Raw genomic sequence first — 25,591 nt, 5'->3', positions numbered from 1 at the left:
TCAAAGTCTCTTTGAACACGTCACTTTTCCTTGGAGAATATAGCGGTTACCTATCACCTTTATGCTAACTTACTTTAAATTCCTGTTCCATATTCTCCATCCAATTTATCGGTTACGCGAACTACATACAATAGCGGTTGGGGGATTTTGATTGGTTTATATTCAACTCGTTAAAGCACACAGACACACACACGCACACGCCCAGTCTAGTGTACGGAAGAATACGCATTTGTATTCTTTTAGTAGCAACTGTTCGTTGCGGAGGGCATGTCAAAATATGTCAATCGCATTTGCTCCAAACGGTCCTGACGATGTACAAGGTTGCTGTTTACTGCTACGGATTTCTCTGGAGAGCAAATATTTCGGATCGCAAAGCTACACGTCCAATAATACATCATCACTCACCCTAAACATGTACTTTACTATTGAAATACAACTCTTTACCGCCTAAGGTTAGCAGGTTGATCAAAAGCTCTTTAAACAGTCCTTGAACATTCAACAGCCGAGTCTTGTCCATTACCTTTGATTTCAAATTATATAGCAAAGTAATAATGCGCATTTTTTGCAGCTCATTTCCAACCCTTATAATCACACTGTCCTAAATCACCAACAATTGATATCGAGCTTCCTGCTTCATTTCACCATTACTGCTATTAAGGCAAACATAAATTTCTTTGTCCTTTTTATCTGTGCCTGATGTTGTTTTCCTTCCCTTTACTACAATACACAGGTGTCCAGCTACCGTCGTCGCTATTGGATCTGACCACTAACACCGACAGCAGCAGTAGTTCTTTTTCTACAACGGACCTCGCCGGCCTCACCGTATCAGCGGCGGCGGAAGATGTGTCACAGGAGCAAACCATTTCTAATCTATCTTTATCAACCCAACGAACAATACGAAGACCATCGTCCAGTGTGCAGCTGGCGGCGGTGAATGTACATAATATAAAAGACGTCAGTCAGCCCGTGCGGATGGAGGCAGCCACCCATTCCCATAACGACCCACCCAAATCGATACAGCAGCATTCCCAAGCACAGCAATCGATATCGGATGCATCACGAAGAAGTAATCCCATCAGCATTTCAAATTTCCACTCCATCGCATCGAACGATACGCTAACAACCGCTACAACGTCGAGCTTGCAGCGCCATCGAACAATTAATTCAATGAATCTTAATCCTACTACGCCGGCGATGGTGGTAAAGCCTGTGGGCGAGCATCGTAAGTTACTTAAAAGCACTGGGCCCATCCTGAACTACGTGTTCGACCATCATCCGCCGTACTACAAATCGACGTATTACAATACTAGGTGAGTATTGGGGGGGAATAAAAAGAAACTTACGTAAATATACACAACACTTCACACGTCCCGAATGGCTCTATTCGCAAAGCCAACACACCAAGAACAATGAACGATGGTCCAATAGTACTTAGTGCAGCCTGGTAGATCAATATGTATCGTTTCAGCTACCAGTAGTTGAGAACCAGAAAATCGTATTGAAAAATACCTAACAACAACTTCTTAATAAAGTTTCGCTCTCTTCACGCCACCCGGCTCTGCTGAAACTGATACGCCCATTTAACATAATCGAGGCGCGTTAGGTGAAACGACACCACGTTTGAATTAAAACTGCAAACACGTACTGCTACCGTAAAATAATTTCATCAAGCATTCTGCCCTGCTAGCATACCACAAGCATTAGACCAAGACAGAAACGACGGTGAAAATCCGATCGGCATCATCGCTATGGCCAGCAGAAGGAAAGGCTCGTTTGAGCAGAAAGTAGTAGTTTCTTTCAGATTTTTGTTGTTGTTTTTTTTCCTGTTTTGCTCCAACATTCTGTGAACAATACTTGGCAGCTTTTATGTGAAAAATGAAACACCTGAATTGCGTTGAAAATCTGTTTCCTGACATTTGGTGCATAACATTGGCTTCTCTGCAGTGGAACCCTTCCACTGCTCTAGTATGGTATGCCCAGTATACCAGTAGCAGTTGGACGAAAGACGAAACAAGAAACCAACTTCGTACCAGCCTGCAAATGGATTCTACGTGACATCATTACTAGCCAGGAGTATTGGAACTCTTTCTGTTCTTGTGAGCGCTGGCTTTGGCCCATGGGCATTTCGGATAGAATCAACAGGAATCACCGTGCACGGAGAAAAGTGCTCAAGCAACAATTTAGTACGATACAACACTTCATTATGCTACAGACCGTTTCCGGTAATGATTCCCTAGCTTAATAATTTCCGCAACTTTGACGCAGTAATGGTTCACGTAGCTTTGCTTGAACTTTTAGCTATATGTGCACATTAGCCATCAAAGTGTTTACCCACCATGTAAAATTGAACGTTACTCGGAAGGATTTCGAGTAATTCCTATTTATGGCAGTTAACATCTGTCAAATCGTTGGTTAATTTTTACGACTCCAAAATAGATGTTCCTCGCAACTTGTCATTTAGAATCTGCAACATAACTCTAGCACGTAACAGGTTGGCTGATAAATCCCCGGTCTAACAAAGAAAAACACATTTTTTTGTCAAAATTCGTTTTTAATTATTCAACATAGTTCCCTTCAAGAGCGATAACGACCTTCCAATTTTTTGATACCATTTTGGTAGTACTCCTTTGGTTTTGCCTCAAAATAGGCCTCAGTTTCGGCGACCACCTCTTCATTGCAGCCACATTTTTTCCCTGCGAGCATCCTTTTGAGGTCTGAGAACAAGAAAAAGTCGCTGGGGGCCAGATCTGGAGAATACGGTGGGTGGGGAAGCAATTCGAAGCCCAATTCATGATTTTTTGCCATCGTTCTCAATGACTTGTGGCACGGTGCGTTGTCTTGGTGGAACAACACTTTTTTCTTCTTTGTTCTTTTTTCGTTCGTCAAGCAACCAAAAGTTGCTTGACAAAAGACGCTCTGTCTCACAAACTAATTGACATACAGACGTCAAATTTTGACACGAATCATTTGAAGGTTGGTGCTATATAAAAATATTATGCATTTAATACTAGCGGCGCCATCTATGTGTCAGACCGGGGACTTATCAGCCAACCTGTTAAATATACGCAAAACTACGAGACTTCAGTCAGTTAGATGACTTAATGTACAGGGTGTAGTTTGTGAACACTGTGCACGATGAAAGAGTGCCGCGATCTTATAGTAAAATTGTTTGTGGGAAGTGAGCAACCCGGCGACATAATCCGGCAGTTGAAATCTCACCGGATGAAGCGGAATTTTATTTATACTACCATCGGTCGGTACCGGGAGACGGGCTCGACCAATGACGAAGGACTTAGGGTACAAACCCTAGTTCACCAATTATGACGAAGGACCTAGGGTATAAGCCGTACAAGAAACGTAAAGTACATGGAGTAACGGAAGCTCCAAAGAAGAAGAGGCTGAGCAGATGCAAATTGATACTATCGCGGCACGCAAGTCAGGAGTTCGTGTTTTCCTATGAGAAACTCTTCGTTTTGGAACAGCCGCACAATGTTCAAAATGAACGACTGTGGGCGCCGACGTTGGCCAGCATCCCCCAGGCCCAAATAAATATCCTACGGTTCCATAATGCCGCGTCGGTGATGGTTTGGGGGAGCCGTATCCAGGCGTGGGAAGCTCCTACTAGTTTTTATTGAGAAAAACGTCAAAATTAACACCGCGTATTACAAAACGAGGTTCTGGGGAATGTTGTGGCTCCGGCACTTCAGGATCTCTACGGGAAGGATCCTTACATTTTGCTACAAGATTGTACTCCGGCCCACACGGCGAATATCGTCCAAACGTGGTGTCAGGAGAATTTGACGCGATTTCTAGATAAGATGGCCACCCAATTCCCCGGATCTCAATCCCCTTGATTACTATGTATGGTCATACATACTGGCCAAGTAAAGCGAGCATAAAGTGTACACTGTTGACCAATTTAAGTACGTTATTTCCAAGATCTGGGATGAAATGCCGATGGTACAGGGGCGTGCCGCCTGCGATTCGTTTGAGAAACGTCTCAAGCTCGTGTGAAAGTGCAAAGGGAGGGAGCTCCCTCGTAACATGCCAAAAAGATAGTAAATAAACATGGCTTCAAGAAAAAAATACTCAAAACATTATATCTTATGTTTACATTGCTTGAGCTCGTTTTTAAACACTGTGTATTCGAATATATTGAACACCCTTTAAGTACACTCTCGCTCCGTACCAGGAATGAGCAGCACCCTTGGGAAGATGTGCGGCATTCCATCAGCAATCGATAAGGCACAATATACCATTTTCCAAATTGACTCAGCTTGCTGACAACTTTTTGATATCACTCCGATTATCCGATCTTGATGAGAAGTTTATGAGACGATCTTCATCAACCGGCAACGCGGACTAGTTCTTTTAAGCTGGTGCTTAGGATTTTTTCAACTGCCTACAGTCGCAATGAACTATGAACCATTGACACATAGTATGACGTGTTGCCTGCATATGCTGGCAAGCCAGAAGCGCTGCAAGAAAAACGCCGTACAGTGGTAATAGATAAAAGAGTTATACTTCGTTCTTCTCGTTTCGTGGTGCATTTCAATCACTAGCGCATGATAGTATGTGTCATACGGAGCGAGAAAAAACACAGACACACCATTCTATCCAAGGTCTACCTACAACGATAGATTTTTCCTGTACGTCCGTCTGGGTGTGTCCTCTGTGTCTAGCGTGATAGTTTTCCATTCTGACTAGAAAGCCAAGCCAACCAGATGACGTTGATAAATCGGTTGTGCAAGCATCGCATATTTGAATGTGTAGTTTTTGTGTGCCCTTTTTTATGCACTCTCTAGATGTGAACACGGCCGTGTGCAATGTATGATGCGTAGTAATCTGGGGTCCGAGGGTCACAATGTGCTAGCACAATCCCGCTACGAAACCCTTTGACATGCAAGGATATGCCTTTAACCCATAATAGAAGGAAGTATCAGCGTATCATCTTCCGTTGATCAACTGCATTCGTTGTCACGGGCGTAATCGACGAACTTGCACGCGTATTATGGTCCCCGGTCCGGTCCCCCTTTTTTTGTAGCGCTGCAGATATCGTTCCAGTCATGCGTCATGTCGTCATGCATCGTCATCGTGCATCTTTTCGTACTCCCATTAGTCACAACATGGTCCATTTCTGTCATCTTTGATTAGAATGCCATCAATCGGTTGGTGACCCTTACATGTACAGTGTACTTATGCTCGAATTAACTGACAGCCAGCTGATTGATCGCAAATAATGTTACATAAATGTTTTTACACAACTCCTGACCGACTTCTTTCTGTGGACGAGTTATCAACACTGTAAACTAGGTAACTTTCTCTACAAACATTGGACGGAAAAAATGCGTTGCTGTTACATTTAATGATACGTTTCACAGAGTCCCCCCCCCAGCAAGCAATAAACGAATTATACGGGGAATCAAATTTGAATGTGTTAAAAATGGATGCATAAATTTAAAAGCACGCCCTTTTTCCCTTTATCTTTCTTAACGCACGGACTGGAATGATGGTTGACGGAAAATGCATCACACAACACCGGCGGCCATTCGGTTTGCAACTGTGTCTCTGTTAAGGTGTTGCTTTGCACATAAAAAGCAATATCCGATCGTCAACTTTTGTGGCACAAAGTAATTGTATACGGTGATGATGCAGTTTTTGTAGCAAGTGCAATTTATGAATAATTTTCTTTTCCCACACACACTGTATCATAAGCCGTGCCTGACAATAGCCTACCCTATTGTACACCCACCGTCAAAAGCATCGGCCATATGTACCTTGGGGGTTAATTTTGATTAACATTTTCATTTTCTGCTCCAATGCACCTATTTCGTTCGGTAAAAAAATATATAATAAGCGAGTATGTGCCGCATATCCTTAACAATACTTTCATTGAAAACGAGTATGCTATAAAATCGCTTTATCTTCTAATAATGGTGCGACCACCAGTTGTGCGTTTGTAACATTTCACTTTTATCGTTTATCAGCGAAGAAAGCAATTCGATCGCTCGTCAATGTTGTGAAAATGCAGCGAAATAAGCTTAATCAAAATTATGCTCATCAACTCACAACAGCGACAGCGACGAGTAAACAAAATCAAGCCAAAATCAAGAAACATCGAAAGTATACAAAAAAATGACGGATAATTGGTTTTGTCATCGACATAAAAATGAGATCCCCAGAAAGCTCATAAACGTGATTGGAATCATAAAAGTTCAATTAGTCCATATTGCACACAGGCGAACGGCGAACCAGTTTTCCAATCAATATCGAAACGGTTTACACTACGGCCATGTTTGTATAATAACATAATTTAATTTGGTACAAATATTCAGTTCTTTTTACTGTCGCTTAGAAGTCCTCGCAGGAGGTTTTTCTTTTTATTAGGTGCGGTGAAGTTAAAGCTTAGGGGAAAAAACGCTTATCAACGATGGCAATCTCTTGGACCTTGGACTTTCTGAACTTTAAACATAGGAAATATATCTTTATGTAAGTCATTAACTTAAAGACAATCCTTTCAAATTCTGTCAAAGATTTCTATCCAAAACGAAAACTGATGAAAGTATGCAGTACATCTAAACAAAGTATCATTCTTCTGCTCCTTTCAATCATACGCAAAAAAAACACCACTATCCATTGAATATTAAATCACTGAATAGCAAGCCTTTTTGGTGAGGCTAACAAACCGTTGCCCTTATCATATCTCACTCTTCTACCCTTGTTTACTGGTAACCAAATACAAATATTTGGCCGTGTACAGAGCAAACAACGTACCAACTCAAGCATTCAACTGAGGTAAACAGCTCCAACAGATCATGAAGCCGAGAATAGATGGAAAAAAAAAACACACTCACACACAAGTAATCTGTTTCCCATAATGGTACAACCAAATTTGTAACAGTTCGAGAATTAGTTTTGTTTATGAATACCTTAAACAACATATTTCTCATTTGTTGTACAAAATTGAACAAAACAGAAAAACACCACACTTGAGCAGCGTGTACACGCGTTTGCTAATTATAATGCACAGTGATAGCACAACGGGCTCATCCTGCAACCCCTACAGAGGTTGTCAGGAATCCATCCAATGGCTCGAAATTACTTTGGGTTATTAAAGGTGTTCCGGTTCGAAAACAACAACGTTAGCTCGCTCACGTCAACCTCCACGCTCATGCTCATGCTTCAAAAGACATCAAAACAACCGTCAAGGCAGTGGATTTCATCGGGACGGACGGATCAACTACCGAATGCTCTATCATCCCTTGCTTTTCTTACTCTCTGTTTTCTCTGCTGGTTTCATACGACACGAAAATGAGGAAAAGTTTTCGATGTTTTCTGAATTATCCTGTCCTGCGACGTGAGCTGAAGCACCCTGAATGATCCCATGAGCTGCAAGTGGTACAAGGTCCTGAATGTACAGTGGTTTTTTTGTGGTTTATATGATGCTTTAGCAATCTTTTGTGTTGAAATATTACTCAAAACATACAAACGCTTCATCTCTCTGAGGTTGAATATTTGTGATTGGGGAATACATATTATTAACCTTCAATATTTCATAAATTATCAATCTAAAAGTGTTGATACTTGCTTTACAACTTGAATTTTTGTAGCTACTCTTTTGAGTTTAAATTGATGCTCAAACAATATCTCGAACATAGGATTGATAGCTTTTTAAAAGGTATTTTTTTACTGCACGAACAAGAAAAATATCGCAAAAATATTTTAATGTTGAAACAACCTGGTTCTGAGGAACGACAGAGGAGCCTATTGTACAGAACACTGAATAACTTCTTTACTAGAGATTCTGGCAATGTATAGAGCAGAACAAAGAAAACATATTCCATCTCTACAACTTACAAGACCATCAATTTTAGATTTCTTTTCTAGTTGGTGTTGGACGGCCTGACCGTATTGCTAGTTGGTTTTTTATATAAGGCTGGTGTCATTGCTCGGTGGCATGTCACTAATTGCAAGGGAAATGTATGGGATTTTACGTTTGACGTTCAACCTCATCTGTCAAATCCATTACATTTCCCTTGCAACTAGTGGCATACCACCGAGCAATGACACCAGCCTAAAACAAAAACTATACTGGAAACATATTGGTTCAAAAACGAACGTATAAACAACTTAGTCAAACACAAACGTCAAAGTGTGAAGGTATGTATCAACCTCGTAAAAATAACAGGAGAGACGTCACTTACGTTGGTGAAGTAAATAGTGAAGAAAGTGTTTTAGCCTTATTCCTTAGGAAATTTAAATTTGCTTGAAACTTTTACGATACCTGTGGTTATATTAAGAACTGCATAGGCAAAAAAGACCAAAACGTCAAGATATCAGAAAGCGTAGCTACTCTGCCGTTGATGTCGAGTGCCTTACACATGCCGTCTGAAATAGAACGGGTGTTGATGTTCTGCTAGAGTTATAGGACTAGAGATATAGGACTTGGTTGGTTGGCTAATCAGTTTAAAAAGACTATTTGAAAAGAAATATTTGACTTAATCCTTCTCCAAAAATGCCTAGGACTAACTATCTATGAAACTAAAGGGATATTAAGGAAGCCTGAAATTGCCAAGCGAAACATTCTCGACATCGTTATTCCTACTGAACAGAAGACATATGCAAAATATACCGGTAAATATTCATATACATTTCATAAACACCGGGAAACATCATTTAAATTAAAGTTTTGACAAACTGTTGTCTAAAATGTCACGATGCTTTTATTTTGTTATTTCTACTAAGACACTGTCTGTTAGCACACAGATAGCTCGTCCAATCGTCCAGAACTACCCCTAAAATGTAAAGAAAATCCTAAGTTGATGAAGAATCGATGAAAATAGCCTGAAACAACAACAAAACCTTAAAGTTACTAAAAGAGCAATCACTACCCATTTGAAAATGTCGTTAGTATAAATATTTCATTGAATTGACTGTTCGACGCGTCTTTAATAAATGACTGACGTTGTCCCTCATCACTCCAACAGGTTATGCTCGTCTAAGCTGCAATTTTCATAATGACTGAAAATATTAAATTCTCTATTACCCTACTTTTCTGCACCTTTTAGAAAGCCTCCAACGGCCGTTACAACTTTACCAACATCTATCAACGCTTATTTTCAACAATCACATTAGATTTTACGCACATCGAACCGCATTTAATTCTAATGATTATTTATGCGGGGTGCTCTGTGTTATCAATACCACAGCCGCAGTCCTGAATGCTCCAGTAAATTTGAAGCCTTATCGCCATCAAACCATCCTCTTCCGGTAGCATATAAAGAGCTGTTGTAATTCATTTGATTGCTTTTGCAGTTCTTTATAATTCGGGTTGAAAACATAAAACCAATTAATTTTTTTTTTTTTTTGTGTAAACCAAACAATTTGTCTCCATAGACAGCAATTTTACCCTTCTAACATGATAACTGTTAAATAACCATGGCACTAGGTAAGCTAAGAGAATTATTTATATTATGAGTAACTATTTTGAATGCTACTTACTATTTTATTGCAGTTAATAGGCATAAGTTAATGTGTACGGGCATGACTTCAAACAAAATGCAAACGGAAAAACTTCATAATTTCACTGAAATTGTATTAAACAACTCAACATCTATGATCGTGATGCAAATTTAACACGTCATATAACATTTTTGATTCGATCTTTAATGTTTTATGTTAACAACGCAGGCAAACGAGTTCATGTCTTATGGCAAAGAGAATGTAGAGAGTCATTATTAGGTTTTTGGTCATTAAACGGTGGTGCATAGTGGAAGTTGCGGTAGTACGTTCACCAAGCGACGATATAATTATTATTTCACGCAGTGGCTGCTGTAGTGATGCTGCACTTTTGACCGCAGTGTAATTTGATTATTTCTGTTGCAGATTGCAAACTGGCAATCCACCGATCAATCGGAAACCATACCTATACACAAACATACATCTTTGACGCACCATTGGAATCGTTCGTTTCTTAATTGCATCCCATTTTAGATCCAGATTTATAGTTTTTGTTTTTGCTAAAATTACGGTGAATGGAACAAGACCACCTTTATGTCTAATGTTCAAACTATTAACAAAACACAAATAAATGTATCTCAACTTAAATAGTCCACATTTAAGTATAAAAGTTGTAGATAGACATAGCTGAGACAATAATTTTGGGAATCTTAAAATAGACGAAAAGTACTAATTCAAATGATCCCTTATTTTACATGTTTTGTATGTTCTTCTTTTCCTCTTTTAATAAACAACCTCTAAAGGTCTTGGCCTGTTATTACTGACTTTTCTTAACTACGCTTTAGCCTTTCACTGAATCGACAGTTCTTTAGTGGATTTAGTTTAGAAATTTAGACAGTCTTAATCTACATATAATTCTAATGCATAAAGCATAGAGTTTGGAAAGTGAAATCAACAAAAGGAAGAAATTTTCGTTGAACAAAAAAGACAAAGGGAGGTCAATTTAAAAAATCTAGCGCTTACAATTGTTTGTGTAAATTTTATCTAGAAATCCTACCTGATTCTGGGTAGTACTCCATCATTAGCTTAAAAGCTTCTACCCCATGCACTAAAGAGCAATATGTACAGTCAACAATCGTCCAGATATTTTGCTTTCCGCTTCTTTGAAACGAAACTCGACTCATTTGAAATTATAATTTTCAATAAACGCTTTCCATCCTGGCCTTTTAAGTGAGGTACACTAAAGTGTTGGTTTTAAGATGCTGTTTCATGGTACTTTATATTCAACGCTTTGGCGTTTAAAGTACTGACGGCTGGTACAGGTTCTCCAAAAAATAGTTTACCGGCACATATCTCAACCAATCTGCTGTTGCTAGAGGCATTTTGCTGTATTAATTTTACCACAATTGAGTCTAGAGGACAAATACAAAACGTTATACCTACGTTAAGAGTTTCTATTTAAGTTACCCTTTTTCCCTTGTCGGCTGGTCTCTAGGGGTGAGAACACTGCTAGTGTAATATGTTGCCCGTGATGGCTGTGCCGTAGAATTAAAATTACATTTCAAACCCATGCATACGCTTACTTCTTTCCCAAAGCACACCTTTTCCACCTTCTCTCTATCACTCTTTTGCAAACGTACGTTGACCATGGCTGCCTTGCCGAACCACAACTGCTGGCTGCCAAGTTTCCTCTTGCGGAAAATCAACAAAACCAAACAACCTAAAGAACTAAACAGTCGGCGGTGGCTGCGACGGTTACTCCGTGCGGTGCGATTAAGCCACGGAAAATAGGCATTACATTTATTTTATGACTCTTGATAAAGCATTGCCTCCGGAGCAAACCGAGGTGCACACACAGTTGCCCGACAACCGCAAACTATGAACCGGATGACCTTTTAAGCACTTTCCCATCTGCAGGCCCTTTAATCGTGAATCATAGGGCAACTTCTGCCGCACCAAGGAACACCGTAGGTAAGAAAACTATGTGTACATTATTTACTCGGCGCTCGGTGCGCTGGGGCACGGATGCTGGCCAGAATTTTTACACCGATTGGACACTAGAGCGTACGGGGTCGGACACGAAAGTTTTGTCATTTTGAACCGAAGCGGCTTACAAACGCTTCAACGAAACAGGAGTTTCGTAACTTTCGTTCAAATATTTTGCCTCGTTTCACTGCTAGTTGGCCAAACGTACGGTGACACTGGCGTTATGTCGAAGCTACGACGGTGCAAGTAAATATTTGTTGCGGTGTATGAGGATTACACAAAGTTGCAAACTTGTCACACCGCAACGAAAACAACAACCCTGTGCTTCACATACATTAACAGCTGTGGAACTATTAAAACTTTTTTATTACTGTTAAATTAACAGTTGTTGAACGTTGTTCATTTTCTTTCAGCCGCACTTTGTTGAGGCTGGTTATTGCAATTGAATTGAATTGAAACTTTAAATTGCTTTAATACACGGTTTAATACACAATTGTCGCAACTTCCTATCGACAACTAGCAAACATGTGAATGATTCCATAAATTTTAGGAAAATTGTACACATTTACACGCAATGTTCTATACGATAACTTCAATCTCATTCATTTGAATTAGTCTCCCTAGTCGTTATACACTGACTTTCTGTTGCATCTTCTTATCATTTATGATAGCCACAAGAGTTATAGGATCAGACGCTAAAAAGGTAGAATTTTCATTATTTCGATAGTCAAAAGTGCTTTTTAGCTATATGTAAAGCTTGTCATTTTTCTGTATTTTATTCTATAAATCATTTAACGTGAACTTAAACTGTATGGTTCAGTGCTTCTAGCTAGATTTTTTATTGATGTCAATCAAAATTTGTCAAACTCGCCACGCATTGACCGCCATCGAAATGGCTTACTAGACTGCCGATACCACGTAGTTGGTTAGTCAGCCCTCACTACGTCAGATTTGAACCACGGTCCTGCCGTTTGAAGACCGGCAAAGGATATTTTAGGAGCAGTTAAACTGTTTTCATTTTCGACAACTGGCAAGCATTTTTTGGTAAATTTCAAGCGTTGATGTTAAACTTACTTACTTATTTACTTATCAGGCGTTACAACCGCTTTGCGGTCTTGGCCTGGCGCAGCAGAATCCGGAACTGCTCAAGGTCCTGCGCCATCGTCCGCCAATCCGTTATCCCGGCCTTGATGGCGGATGTTTCCACGCCATCCTTCCACCTCAATCTGGGCCTACCATGCCTCCTCTGTCAGCCCATCGGAGCCTGATGAGTCTAATTCGCTGCACGACGGTGAGGTCGTCATACAGTTCGTACAGCTCGTCGTTGTAGCGGCACCTTCATTGTTCTTCCACACATACGGGGCCAACGATCCTTCTGAGCATCATCCTCTCGAACGCGGCTAAGAGGGCTTCGTCTGTTTTGGACAGGGTCCATGTCTCAGAGGCGTATGTAAGTGCTACGACACAGTCCCAGCTTCGACCGTCGCGACCGGTTTTTTTGAGGTGAGATGTTTCCTCAGGCTGTAGAAAGACCGGCAGGCCGCCAGCGTCCTAGCGCGCAACTCCGTCTCTATGCTGTTTTCGGTGCTGACTTTTGACCCGAGATAGGTGAAGTTTTGGACGACTTCAAATTTGCGATCGCCTATCCGTACATTACCCAAACGTAGTTCCGGATTTCTAAGTATGGCCGCTGATGGTGCCACCATCAATTTGGTCTTTGCCTCGTTAATCTGCAACCCGAGATTTTCTGCCGCCTGCTCGATCCTTCGGTAGGTCTCTGCTACCTGGGAGAGCCGCAGACCAATGATGTCTATATCATCAGCCGTTACCAAGATCTGGGTTGACTTATAGAAGATGGTTCCCGAAGTCTCCACCTCCGAGTCACGGACGACCCTCTCTAGCGCCAAGTTGAATAGGAGACAGGCGAGCCCATATCCCTGACGTAGGCCTTTGGTTGTAGCAACGGACCCTGAGTGTTTTCCATCCACCTTCACCTGGCATGTGACGTTGGTCATGGTCATTCTAACAAGCCTGATCAGTTTGGCCGGGATTCCAAAAGAGCTCATGGCCTCGTAAAGTTTTACCTTGACTATGCTATCATATGCGGCCTTGAAATCTATGAAGACTCCACTGTACTGCTGTTCAGCCCTCTTCTCCAAGATTTGCCGCATGGTGAAGATCTGGTCAGTGGTAGATTTTCCGTTTCGGAATCCTCTTTGATAGTTTCCAACTATCTGTTCAACGAATGGGACAAGCTTATCCTGAAGCTTATCCTATTCAACACCGTAATACCCCTGTAGTTATTGCAGTCCAACATATTTCCCTTTGTGAAATATATTCACTAAAGTGCTGGATTGTGATATTAGCTTAGTATAAATTTGATGAGAATCAGAAGAGTGCACCTTAATCGCCGGTCTGTTTGCAACTGTGTATTCGTTTGTCCCGCAGTTCAGTACATAATTCATTACAAAGTTCATTCTTGTAGTTCGAGCAATTTATGCATGAAATCCAAATTAGTCAAGTAGTTTTATTTACATCCTATGGTTTAGTTCCTTCTAATTCATATGTGTTTTCTTATTTGAATTCATATTCGAAATATTAATGTTAACCCAAAATCCAACACCCTTCTTGTATAAGGGGTAGATGATGCCGAGATTCACAATCACAAGGCATCGATTCGTTATCCCATACCTCAGTAACACGTTGATGAACCTCCTTTTCTAGTAAGGCACCCTCGTTGTTGAACAGTTCGGCTACGATTGTTCTTTAACCGACCGATAGCTTTGCGCGTGTCCTCGATGTCAGGTTTCGACGGAACGTCGGGACCGTCTCCTAGTGGAGCCTCTAGCTGTTCGTTGAACTGGTCGTTAAATAGTTCATCAAAGTACTGAGCCCATCTCGAGAGGACCTCTGGCTGGTTACTGACCAGATCACCATCTTTGTTGAAACAGCAGAGCGCCTTAGGCATGAAGATGTTTCGGCAGCCTGCTATCGCTTGGAAATAGGTCGCCGTTGGTTGATTGTTGGTTGATGTTAAAACAGATGTAATATTCAGCGATCCAACCGGCCATAAACTCATTCTTGGCTTTGTTATGCATTCAATGATGTAAGATCGTTTGTAAAAGAGACTCATAATTTTTTGTTTACTATTTTAATATTGAAATTTAATCTCAATATTGAAATTATTGTAACGACTTAATATGTAGACTTAATTATATCTTTTAAAGTACGCAGTCATTTTTTGTTGGAAGTTGTATCGATCCTTTCCTGCAAAGGCAAGATTGAACATCACTATCATTATTATTATTAACTGACTAATATTTCTTAATCCGTTGAACCTAACCATATTAATTGTATGAAACCAATAAAACTACTTTTCACATTTCATTTCCTCTTTTTCTTCCATCCACAGGTACGGACCCCACTTTGAAACTGATAACGTCACCAACATCACGGTCCAGAATGGTGATACTCTTTTTTTAAGCTGCAGGATAAGCTTACTGCAGGACAAAACGGTGAGTCAGCTGAGTCCCGGTCGGTACCGTACGCAATTTGCGTTTTGGTTAAGTTTGTTTTACGTGATTTATTTACCTTTTATTGCCAAAACGAACCATAACACCTGTCACAAACTTACCGATATCACATTTCGAAACGATTATTGATTGTTGTCCGCTGCCCTCACCAACATAAATGTTTATTTTCCATTTCATCCGTTTCATTTTTATCCCCTTTTTGTAAAATTAATTATCAATAGAAATGCTCATGGTAGGCGAGGGATGGTTTGTTTTGTGAAATAAAATAACCTGAACGTGTTATACATTATTCAACAACTTTATCTAGCGTTCTTAACTTTCACTTGCATACTCAATACACATTTTCAATTGTGATTGACAAAAAAAAAGGTTAAAGTTGCTGCCTTTCTCAGCTACAAGCAGGTTGCACTAGTTACTTTTTCCGTACTTCCTATTGGAATGTTTCACGGAAACGGGCGGTCGAGCAACTGCAAGTTCTGCTATAACTTATCCTTCACACAAACCGATGCCCAAGAAGTCAAGGATGTTAGGTGCAGAAATCGTTTCGCAAAACGACACGGCAAAATTTCAAAAGAAAGCAAGAAAGAAATTTATACCGTCCCATGAAATATACTCTCTATAGGTTAAATTCAATTTGTGAACACGAGCACTCGGTACAAGCGTTTGCTCGTGTCGTGTTTAAACTTTTTTTGATGTAAGTCGTCTCTTTCTTTATTGTGTAGGTATCGTGGGTACGTCGAAAAAGTGGCGACACAGCTTTGCAGCTGTTAACCGTCGGAAAACAGACCTACTCCGGTGATTCCCGATATCAGATCGAGTTCCAGTATCCGAACAACTGGCGTCTGAAGATTTCACGCGCTAACAAGAACGATGAAGGAGTGTACGAGTGCCAGATATCGACACATCCTCCAAAAGTTATCATTTACTACCTGTATGTTAACGGTAAGTACAAAAGAGCGTTCGTAGATTTTACATATCAAGGATTCCAATCAATCGACAATGCTGTACGCCATGACTACAAGTACGTCTTGTTTAGTGTTGTTCCGGTGAATCGTATTTCGCTCATTTATGTATTATAATCAACGGATATAGTCAGCCAGCCTGACTCTGTGAATTTCTAACAAAAAGAGTGAATTTAGCAAACAGATATCATATACGGCTTATGTGTTCAACTGATATTCGTAAAACCAAAAGTAACGGTTGTACATTTTTATTATTTAAAAAGCATTATTGATAGGCCCAGGATATCACCTGCTGTAAGCATTTTTTATGGAAATTTGCATCATATTTAAGCACCCATAAACATTGTATTTTGATAATTTTTTCTACTAAAAAAAACCAGCTACAATCGTATTGCCATCCATGGTTACTGGTTATTGTCCCTGTTGTAGATGTTCCGCTAAATCAATACCCAACCATCCAGTCCGTGTCAGTTGGACAAGCTTCAAACCTTCCTTCACACGAAAGATTTCCGGCACTTGGACACGATAAACGAGTGCGCTGCGTATCCTATCAAGTATTCCTGGAAGGTACTATTATTTATGTTGTCCTTATTTTGGGTTTCTTATGATGGCCGTGCACGTAGACCGCATAATTCCTGGAGGGTTATTACACTGTTGCCACAGGAGCTACTTCACCATTCTACGCCACCATGTGCAATCAGCTGTTGTTGAGCGAAAAACTTCGCCCACATAAAAGTGTTGCTGCCACAACTTTATTTCCCGCTGAATCATTTCACTGATGCGAAAGAGCTAGCTCCGCACCAATATGACACCATTGTGTCATTAAGGTCGCATTCACTGGATGTTGTTAATCAACGTGTTACTCACAGCAGTAGTAGCGTACGATACAACATTTCCAACCAAATAAGATACGGCAATTCTAATAGAACTTTTGTTATCACTCAAAATGGAGTTTGCTTTTATTAATGGCTTTCCGCAAATCAATAATGATGAAATGAGGTTGCAGTATTACGTCTATATATAATTTTGCTAAAATCTATCAATCAGGTCATGTAGCATACATTACAGTACACAACGCTCTATTTGTCCTTTCGCTTGAATTTAAAACCTCGCTCGTGTCATCTATTGCATACTTCCATACGAATGAACTTCAACCTACGTGTCAACGCCACAAGCCTTCAATCACAAACCCCACAAACAATTGCTTTTATTCGCATATTGTAAAAACAGTCAGATGGACAATATATGCAAGCAGCTTACATTCGTGGCATGGCTCCTACTCGAACCGACGCCAGCGGAAACGACCGCCTTTAGTCAAGGAACATAAACTTGCATAAAATATGACAGTGCGCTGGCGCTCATTTGTTACGATCGGGATTGTATTATAAATTTTCTGCCCTTCTGGTGCGGTATCCTTACACCACTGCGATAGACAGTCAATTGCCCAACGACGTCGACGACACTGACGACGCAGCAGCACAGCACACGGACGCCAAGAAGCAGTGTTACGCGACTGTGGCTTCATGCAAAATTATAAGTCCTTCTCGCCTATTGCGCCACCGTAGCGTGTAGAACTGTTTCTTTGCATTTTCTTTCGGGCATGTACACCAGGGTATCTGGAACTTCCTACCTATTTATGTTCGTTTGCTTCAATGGTTTTATGAACCAAATGTTCAGCGTATGCCGTATAAAGTTGTAGAAACAAACATGTTTGGCATAATGCTACTTGTTCCACACTTATACCAAGCAAATGTATAGAATAACGAGAAGGAAAGCAACTGTTCTTTTAACAAAACTACATTTTATTATCATACTCATTCTCATTTGGCGTTTTAATAGCTAACATAGTATCTCTGCTTGACCCAGTGACATATTAGTGAAGGCTTCAGTTGCTGCCACGAAAAGACTTATTTCAAATCCCAACCGCAACGGATCAAACTGTGCAACTAAATTTAGTGAATGATGGAGGTTTGGTTTGCTTTGAAAATATTCAAATACGATATGACTTCGTTGTTGGGTTACTTTTACTGAGCAATTTATGCCACAGATAATGTATGAGCAAAAATGGCGGACGAACATTTCATAACTGGTCCCTTGATTAACTCTTTTACTGAAGAAAACATCCTAAAGTATCGGATAAACAGTGTTTGCTGCACAATTTAATGTTCGGAATCGCTCTGATTGACTTTCTTTTTGGAATTAGTGAGGTCATACATTCTAATATTTTTTTATTCAATGAGTGTAAGGTCTCCTAAATTCATTTTCAAAAAAATATGTCAATTGAGCCGTCGTTCCCAATTCAACATAAACAGAATAATAAAAGAAAATAGCCATTCAAAATTTCTCAATTTCAAAAGGAACGTGATAAAAATTCAAATTTACGATTTTCCTGCGTTGTCATTTCTCCACGAGGATAAAAAAAAATGTTTCTGTTTCTAAGTTTTTCATGTAATTCATACCTTTCATGAACTATCTCCCTCCTTTAGGTCGTCTGTGGAGTATGACTATGTGGGTGTTTTTTTATTTTATTTCCTCTCTTTATAATCCTTTTACTTCCTTGATAACGGCCATTTCTGTCTCTACTGCCATTGACAGTTAAGTGTGCATCCAGTATTAGTTTGCATCGTTTGACAAATTCGTCCATTCTAAAGCGTAAAACATTGTAATTTTCCTCACGAATCCTTGCTTTTTCTTATTTTCCCGTTTGTTTGATGCACTCATGCTCACAGCAGCTTCAACTACGTTCATTTCCATTGGATAAAGTATGAACATTGGCCCTGCCAAAAGTGGAACGGAAATGCCTGAAATGTAGAGCAAATGAGTTGGGCGTTGCTCCAGGAATGTGAAAATAGCCAGTTTTTCATTCAAAACTCGGTGTGTGAACTTTTTTCACGCAATCAATCGGATGAGAATCTGGGCTTACAGTTGCAAGCGTAATCGGAACCGTTGCCAAAATAACTTTTAAACAAAATGCAATCCTAATATCGGCCTGCAGTCGCGCGCATCACACTGCAAACAGCACCCACAAACAAAGTATCACGAACGGGTTGTTATTTATTTCTTTACGCTTCAATTATGACACAGTCGGCAAGAAAATGTTTACCCGACCTTGGGTTGCATGCCAGCTTTAACAACGAAACATAAAATTTTTCTCACTCACAAAACCGTCTGTCCACAACAATTGTTGAAGCAAATGTTGGTTTTACTACTATCTTCGTGCGACACCAGCTTACGGACGGTACAAGAGCTTAGACGTACTTGAAAAGTTGTGAAACATAAGTAATAGCTGCTCGTACACTGACAGTCACTTTACGACTTTGCAAGGTAACATTTGCAGTCCAGTCGTAATGCGCTAAGCACCAAGCGAAAGCTTAAAGATGTCCGGTCCAGCTGGAAAGCTACTGCCTGCACTACAGGATTAAAAAAAAGCTTTTCCCCCTTTTTGTCCATTCTTCTACCCAGAAAATAATTCAACGATTGTGCAATCCTCTCGTGGCCTTGGATTTCGAGCAAGCTCACACTCAACCACTCAACTACTTCGTCCATTCGAGTCAAATGGATGGCCCATTTTGACGATTATGAGAAGCTGTTTGGCATTTTTTGCTTCTACTCGATTTTGTTCATTTCCTCTTTGGCTCTTGAGCCATTAGCAATTCGGCGAATGTCAGATAGCTGGCAAAGGCGCACACCGCTTGAGAAAAAAAATATTAAGAGTCCGCCACGGAACCTTCCAAATGGCGTTCGATGGGGCAGCTTTTAACGCTAGCTAGCTGACTGGCTGGCTGGCTGGCTGGCTGGCTGCAACTTTACATTCCTTACTCTTTCCTTTTATCATCGTGATCGTTTGTACTTGGTACCGTTGAAGTCGAATACAAAATGCATTACTAAAGTTATAGTTTAATGATGCTACCACTTGCACAGCGTTTTTGTGGAATATTAATCATGCTTGAACGCTTGTTTTCAAAGCAACCTTAATGCATCGATCCCAAGATACTAGTTCACTTAAGTAAATTGTAGAAGATGGACAAAGAAAATGTAAAAAAAATTTATGTAAATTTATGAAGACTTTTAATTGAAACTGTTAGATTACTCTTCTTCTTCTTGGGCTGGTCAGGATTGAGCACGTTGTTTCGACATGGCCAGGTAGCCAAACAGTTTCCAGAAAATTTGGTCTAGGGCTGCAGTCCTCCATCCACGGCTGCATCCGATCTCCTACATGTTAGGCTCCAGCTGATCCAACCAACAAGCTCGCTGTGCTCCTCTACGTCTCGTACCGAACGGGTCGCTGACGAGCACCTTCTTGGTGGGGCATTAGTCCTGCATCGTCATTAAATCACACCCAAGCCCCCCCCCCCCCCCCTCCCGTGTTACATTAGTATTAGTAGTAGATATGTATAGAGTTATAAATGGTACAGATAAATACATAAAGATAAAGTTATGATAGTTGCCATAAGATATTAAGCATAACAAAGAATTATGGATAATTAGGAAGCAAACAAATTTTGCTCGAATAAAATTGCTTGATATCAGGCAGGACAGGTCCGACATCATCAGGGAAAAGCATTTATTTACACACTAGTTAGAGAGATTTGAAACATCGAAATAATTCTTCTTCTGATCACATGATCGCCTCTATGCCATCATTTCATTTCATTTATCTAACATCACTAGTTTATCGAACATTAGATCGTACAATCCCGAGCATAACCACCATTCAAGATTTCGGTACAGTGCACAAAGATTTTTTTCGCTCCCAATTGCCTTAACGCCAAATCATATTCTGCTCGCTTGCGCTTTCCACTACGGTGGTGTGAGAAAAAGTAAATCACCCGAAAAGTGCCACCAAAGCGTGTCGGTATCCGAATCTTGCGCAAAAACTTTATGATCATTGACACTCTTGCTAACCCTTTGCGCGTACTACGCACAGCATCAAAGCGGCATTCAATTTGGCTGGATTGTTTCTTTGAACAGTATCGCTCGTCTCGGCAGCTACATTAAGAAGAAAGCGCACTTTTCCGCTCCATTTTCCTTTCCGACCTTGCTGCTCTACCCATACTTCTGCCATTCCGACACTTTCATCGTATAAGTGATCCATTTCGTTTTAGCACATTTTCCAAAAGTTTGCACACTTCCAAAGACCAATGACAATCCGTTCAGTCGATTTTCGCATCTAAAATGGTTCCTGGAAGCTATTTGGGCGGGGCAGATTTACAGGTGGAAGGTTATGAAATGTAGATTTGCGTTTGACCTTTCCTCCGCAGCGAACACATGGCACTCACTGGCATCACCCTACAAGGTACACGGACAAAAAATAACATACTGGCTGGCTCGAGCACCCAATGCATCGAGTGGCGCCTATCAAAGCACAGGCGGACAAGTTGCCAACAACCACATTCCTATTTACGTGTAAAATATACATTTCAGGTAATGTGTTATAAATCAAACATTAGGGCCTAATGTAACCAAGCACTTCAGGCTCTATGGAACCGGCGCCATCTTCTTTCGACGCTTTTCATGTACATCTAGAGCAAGGTAATGCAAATGTTACCCAGAATCTTGTGCCAGTCGGTTCGTTTTTTTTTACATTGAGATCGATCGTTCGTGGTGGACAAACTTTTCCTTGTCATGTTCTGCTTTCGGAGGGCTTCAGAATATTCTTCTGTCATGATATTCAAGTGATTTTATTATTTTGTGATTTCTTGTATGTACTATATCAGTATACTATAAAGACAAAACATTATGTTGTTGTTGTGTTATGTTTGTACATTTCTTCTATAACACTTACGCTTTCAGTGTTTTCTAGCTCTCTGTATTTTAATTAACAGTATGTGATAATTTTATTCCCTCGCAAAAATTTACCAAGTGACTCGCTTTTCAAATTTCAATCCGCAAAACATGCCTTTCCCTCAAACACATCCCACCCTAAAACTTTTACAAAAAGAATTTGTGTCTGCAATTGCGCTCTGGTGTGCAACGACTGTGATCGTGAACGTTTGCACGTTGCAACACTCCACCGAGACGACCAACATTATCCCGGTACTCTGTTCTGTTTGATGCACCGCGTTGCCAATCTCGTTCTGGCCAATGGCTAGAAATTATGTAACTCTTTGGAATGCTCGATATAGCATACACGCAACCATATCTAGGCGTCCTCCTGGTGTCTTCTTCCGATGCCGGTGGGCAAAGTTGACAAGAGCATGGCATACTATGCGGTCCCGCCGATACACTGTTGCATAAAGGGTTGTCATTGCAATCGCGTTGAAAATATTTCCAGTCCGGCCATCGATCGTGCTCCGATGAACTGTTTAGGCGACATGGTGCACTCTCCGGTAATCGATCGTAGTCCAGCTGATAGCTTGATTTAAACGATGAATTACCAGCACGCTCCTTCCATGGCTGGTCAGCTACCATATCGGCGTACAGCTCGGGGTGTGTCATGGCGAGATTTTTCACGAAACGATTCGCACCACACTTGCTAAATTCTTTCCTCTTCACTTCTGATTCGAAGTTAATGTTCTTTGTGCTACTATCTGCCACAGCCACCGGTACCGTGCATTCAAAAGGTGGTGAAAAACAGCTTCCCGGAAGATTCGCATCTATTTTGTGCTGCAAGGCAAGCTCTCGGTTTTCCAAACGATGCGTATAATCCTGGCTATAAGAAGTTTCAAACGAACGTTCCATTTTCATCTGCCACTGACCGACAAATAATTTGTTTTAGAAAGGCCAATACGTGCGTGTGATTGAAAGGGTATCTGAAGCCAACGAACACGGATAAACTATAGTAATTATCGAATGGAAAAAAATGCACCACCAATCATTGCTAACTTGGATGCATTTTTATACCTCTTTATGGTTTAAACGAGGAAAAAACAATTCAGATCAAAATCCAAATCCAACATCAAAGTAGCTTAGTGGTGTAGTTGATAATGGCCCAACCAGCTGCTACAACAAAGGGACTAGTATTGAATTCTCTTAAGTCTCTTCAGCTCTTAAAAAAATCAACCATATTTGATGCACTTGCAGCAATAGTAACATTATCTAAACTTATGTTATTACCTCTTTTCCAAAACCAGTCGTGCCCTAGTCATCCTTATCCTGATTACACACTCAGCCGCCTACATTTAACAAACATCCATATCCGAGAGCACTTCCGCCTGTAATGTGACACTACAACCAAAACTTCACAGAAAATAATGGATATCGGTAATATCAATTACAGCCTTTTCCGACCATTCTCTCGTGCCTGACGAAATTGAGTCGTAGGCGTATAGTTCGATTCAATTTGTGACGCACTCAACCTTCACAAGGACATCCCAAAGCCTAACACACATCTCGGACGAAGTCGAAACGGCCGAATCTTTTGCGAAATTGGATACGTTAAGTTTGGTTTGTTGCACAGAGTGTGGTCCATGCTTTAAGATAATTTGATACACCGAAATAACATTAGCTCCTCTCAACACTACTTCTGCCATGTTCTAGCTGCACTACACATTGTATTGTGGGCCACAAAACATCTGTCATTAATGATAATAATGAAAGCATTGCTAAATATTTAACGTGCTTGTGCCAGTAACTTTGTATGTGCCCAATTTGTTGGTTTGATTTAGCACCTACCACAGCGTTCACTATTTACGATGCTCTGGCTAACACGAAGATGTTACCAAAGTTGAAGGAAAACCAGTAGTTTCATCAGAACAATATACAATCCTACAAATCAAAACACTGAAATAGCTTTTTCGCCAAGTTACAGCGTAGATGTGGGAACATTTAGCGTCACGTGACATGTTTATTTGCAGAAAAGTGGAACTCAAATTTACCACTGTGGCATTTAATTGAAAATTATCTTCTTCACCGATCTGAAGTAATTAATTCCACCAACTTCAGTCTTCATTATCTGTCCGCTTATATCCACCACAAATGCTATTTTCCGCCTACAACCCGGCGCTTTTCTTTGGGGTTTACAACCCTTTGTGTTTGAACCGCAGTCGACCTGTAGCAGAGCGTTTCAGCTTTGGAACAGTTCTCCACTGCATGAAGGGTGCATGAAGAGCCATGGCCCCCTTGTTTTTACTTCTGCTGCTGTACGAGCAGTCGCGATTCGCAAAACAGTTTTCATTTCCGACAACAGGTGAAAGGAAATTCAGACCAGGCCGTTCCACTGCCACAAACCACTGTGCTTGCTAGTGCTAGAAAAGCTAGAGGGCGTTCCGTTGTCACTTGCAAACGTTATCACCAGCTATTTTCTCGAAATCACTGCCGGCGGAATGTGCTTCACAATGACAGCGCTGATTTGTACACACTCCCTTATCAAACAAAACCCTGCAAAACCGTGCCACTCCTAAGACAATGCAAAGGTGATGATTTACGTTCAACAACTTCCGAATAAAAAAATAACGTAAAACTCCTTTAACCTGCGCAACTGTCAGCCCAGAAATGATTCACCGCCATTACCAGGTTGGGATCGTTTTTGGCCCTTAATGAGGCAAATTAAGATAACTTCGAAACGCCGCGGTTGACTACTGCGTTCCATCTGTCCGGGCGAAAAAGAATGTTGGGTTCGGAGTCGACTTGGAAACGATCCCTTCCTACTTCGCTTACTTTCGGCCAGGTGACGAATGGTGACACCTAGAATGATAACGGTATCAGACTATAGCCTATTCTGTTACTCACAGTGGAAGTCCTTACGCCGTCCAGGAACACCGTGCGGGAACCCGTCATGGCCATTCCGGACACACCGAAACGAACTTACACAATAATTATTTTTGGTCACTGGAAAACTGGCGTCCCTGTTGGTTGGGTCGGTACGGAAACTTGAATGGCAGCAACAAAACAAAAAAGCCCATTTGCTTCCTGACCGCTTATGATTCATTTGTGGCTCTTTGTCTGCTTTAAGTTTTTTGGTTTAGGGATGATTTGGTTACAAAATCTGCTTTGAAATAGTATTCTACATTTTTTGTCCTTTTTTTATAATTCAAGAACAAAACTACCTATACGGAAATTTCGTGAGGTAATGTATACTTTAGCCGGAACCACATATTTTCTCCCAATCATGCATTCGGAGAAAAAAAAATCAATCTTCCTCCGGAGAAATGGAAACTTTTTGATCGTGGCCAGTTATAAATTATAATAATTTGCTACTACAACTCAGTTGCTAGAATCGCAATTTGCTGCCGTAGCGGTATTGCCATTGCAAAACGACTTGCAGCACCGAACGGCGGTGAGCGCTTGGTCAGGGGGAACACTTATTTATGCCAAAAATTCACTATTCCATTTCCCGAGCAGATGCTCTCATAATGTGTTCTTCATTTATTTTCGTCATTTTTTCGCTGCTCGCTTTGCGCTAAATTCCGGACCAAGTAAGACGAGTGAACGGATTGGAAAAGCTTTTAAGCTGTCTCTGAAACTGGTAATAAATTTAAAGTACGTTGCGTCCTGTTCAACTTCATTAGCATCTACAGAAGCTTAATCACATTAAAAAAACATTCCCAAACAAAGGAAGCTTAATAATTTCCAAAGCAAGCGCCGAGCTATGTGATATTCTTCGTTTTGCAATGGCTAAAAGCACAAGATTTGTCTTGATTTCAAATACTAATGCATGCAAAGTACCGAAATGCATTAGCAAATTATTGTGGCATTAGAATTTAAAACTAT

At 40.6% G+C, this 25,591-nt stretch overlaps 3 protein-coding genes across 3 annotated transcripts in view; 2 read left to right on the top strand and 1 right to left on the bottom strand.

Moving 5' to 3' along the window:
- Positions 1-25,591, top strand: part of LOC126558181 (uncharacterized) — a 407,024-nt gene that overhangs the window by 173,801 nt on the left and 207,632 nt on the right. The gene's annotated exons all lie outside the window — the stretch shown is intronic.
- The window catches only part of LOC126557431 (uncharacterized), a 40,027-nt gene that overhangs the window by 2,407 nt on the left and 12,029 nt on the right, over positions 1-25,591 (top strand). Inside the window, exons 2-4 of the mRNA XM_050213206.1 lie at positions 731-1,310; positions 14,858-14,960; positions 15,701-15,920. Coding sequence (XP_050069163.1) covers positions 731-1,310; positions 14,858-14,960; positions 15,701-15,920 — 903 coding nt within the window. The remainder of the gene's footprint in view (positions 1-730; positions 1,311-14,857; positions 14,961-15,700; positions 15,921-25,591) is intronic.
- Positions 21,872-22,621, bottom strand: LOC126558876 (uncharacterized). The gene has a single exon (XM_050214955.1). It carries the CDS (start codon positions 22,619-22,621, stop codon positions 21,872-21,874), a length of 750 nt encoding a protein of 249 aa, XP_050070912.1.

Source organism: Anopheles maculipalpis, chromosome 2RL (assembly GCF_943734695.1).
Source record: "Anopheles maculipalpis chromosome 2RL, idAnoMacuDA_375_x, whole genome shotgun sequence".
Taxonomy (NCBI): domain Eukaryota; kingdom Metazoa; phylum Arthropoda; class Insecta; order Diptera; family Culicidae; genus Anopheles; species Anopheles maculipalpis.
This window is presented reverse-complemented; position numbering and strand designations above follow the sequence as displayed.